Source organism: Nannochloropsis gaditana (assembly GCF_000240725.1).
Source record: "Nannochloropsis gaditana CCMP526 unplaced genomic scaffold scaffold950, whole genome shotgun sequence".
Taxonomy (NCBI): Eukaryota; class Eustigmatophyceae; order Eustigmatales; family Monodopsidaceae; genus Microchloropsis; species Microchloropsis gaditana.
The window spans coordinates 1-1290 of NW_005803003.1; the positions used below are offsets into that span (position 1 = coordinate 1).

General features: G+C 66.0%; 1 protein-coding gene across 1 annotated transcript; it reads left to right on the forward strand.

The window, feature by feature from the left end:
* Positions 1-616: 616 nt before the first annotated feature.
* On the forward strand, positions 617-1048 carry NGA_0694200 (uncharacterized protein; the record flags this gene model as incomplete). Its single annotated transcript, XM_005853324.1, has 1 exon — positions 617-1048. The coding sequence occupies one exon, from the start codon at positions 617-619 to the stop codon at positions 1046-1048; it is 432 nt and encodes a 143-aa protein (XP_005853386.1).
* Positions 1049-1290: the final 242 nt, after the last annotated feature.

Below are 1290 nucleotides of genomic sequence, written 5' to 3' on the forward strand. Positions count from 1 at the left end.
ACTGAGCGGGCCTGGGAGGGGGGGGACGCCGGTCGCGAGGGCATTGGCCCCGACGTCGGGGCAGGGGCAGGAAGCAGCAGAGGGCGGGAGGGAGGGCGGGAGGGAGGGCGGGAGGGAGGGCGAGTGGCGGGAGGAAGAGGAGGAGGCAGCCGCGGGGCTCTTTGCCTCCGTCCACGGCTACCCCGCCTCCTCGACCCTCTTCCCTCCCTCCGTCTCCGCCCGCTCGCCCTCCGTCCGTGCGCGCCGGCCCCCCTCCCTCCTCGCCCGCCTGCGTCGCTGCCTGGGCCGTGGCCTCTTCTCCCTGACCGCCGCTTTCCGCCAGTGCTTCTCCGACCTCCTGACCCCGCCCTTCTTCTTCCTCGTGGTCACCACCTTCACCTTCTACGGCGCCTTCCAGCCCCTTGAGACCTTCGCGGTCAGCTACTTGAAAGCCCACCAGGGCTTTACCTCCACGCACGCCTCCCTCTGCGCCTCCATTCTCCCCTCCCTCTCCGTTCTCCTCTCCCCCCCTATGGGTGCCCTGGTCGACAAGGAGCTGGCCCCTTTCTCCTCCGCCCGCCCTCGCTCCTGGCGTCGGACCTACCTGTGGCCCCCCGGCTCCACGCTCCTCTGGTCCATGCTCCTGACCGCCCTCGGACTCGTCTGCCTCCTCCCCGCCCCCTCCCAGGCCCTAAGCTGGATCCCGGGCTTCTTCCTCGTCTCGCTCGGCTACGCCTTTTCCTGCGCCTCGATTTGGACGGCCATCCCTTACTTCGTCCCCGACCGGTCCCTCGGTCTCGCTCTCGGGATGATTCACGCCATCGACGACGCCGCCATCCTGGCCGTCCAGGTGGAAGTGGGGCGGCTCTTGGACCAGGCGCGGGAGGAGGCGGAGGCGCTGGGATCGGCGGGAGGAGCAGAGCTGATGGAGACCCTGGAGGACTTGGAGTACGAGAGGAGCGTCTTGCCCATGTTGATTGGCCTGGCGGTGGTGGCGGCTCTGGCCACGCTGCCTGTCATGTCGGCCTTGAAGAAGAAACTTTCGGCGGGAGGTTTGGAGTTCGCCTAGGAGGGCGAGGGGAGGGAGAAAAGGAGGGAGGACAGGACGAAAGAGAAAACGGTGGGAGATGTCCGCTCTGGGTCTGGAAGGTGGCATGCGGAGAAGGAGGAAAATGTCAAGAGAAAGAAGATGGGTGGGAGGACTATGGCGTGTTTACTCTCAAGTCGAATCCTGCGACGACAGCTGTTGGAAGCAGGAATGGAGGCGCACTTAAGTGTGGAGCCTAAGGTACATTCATACATAGTACGGTA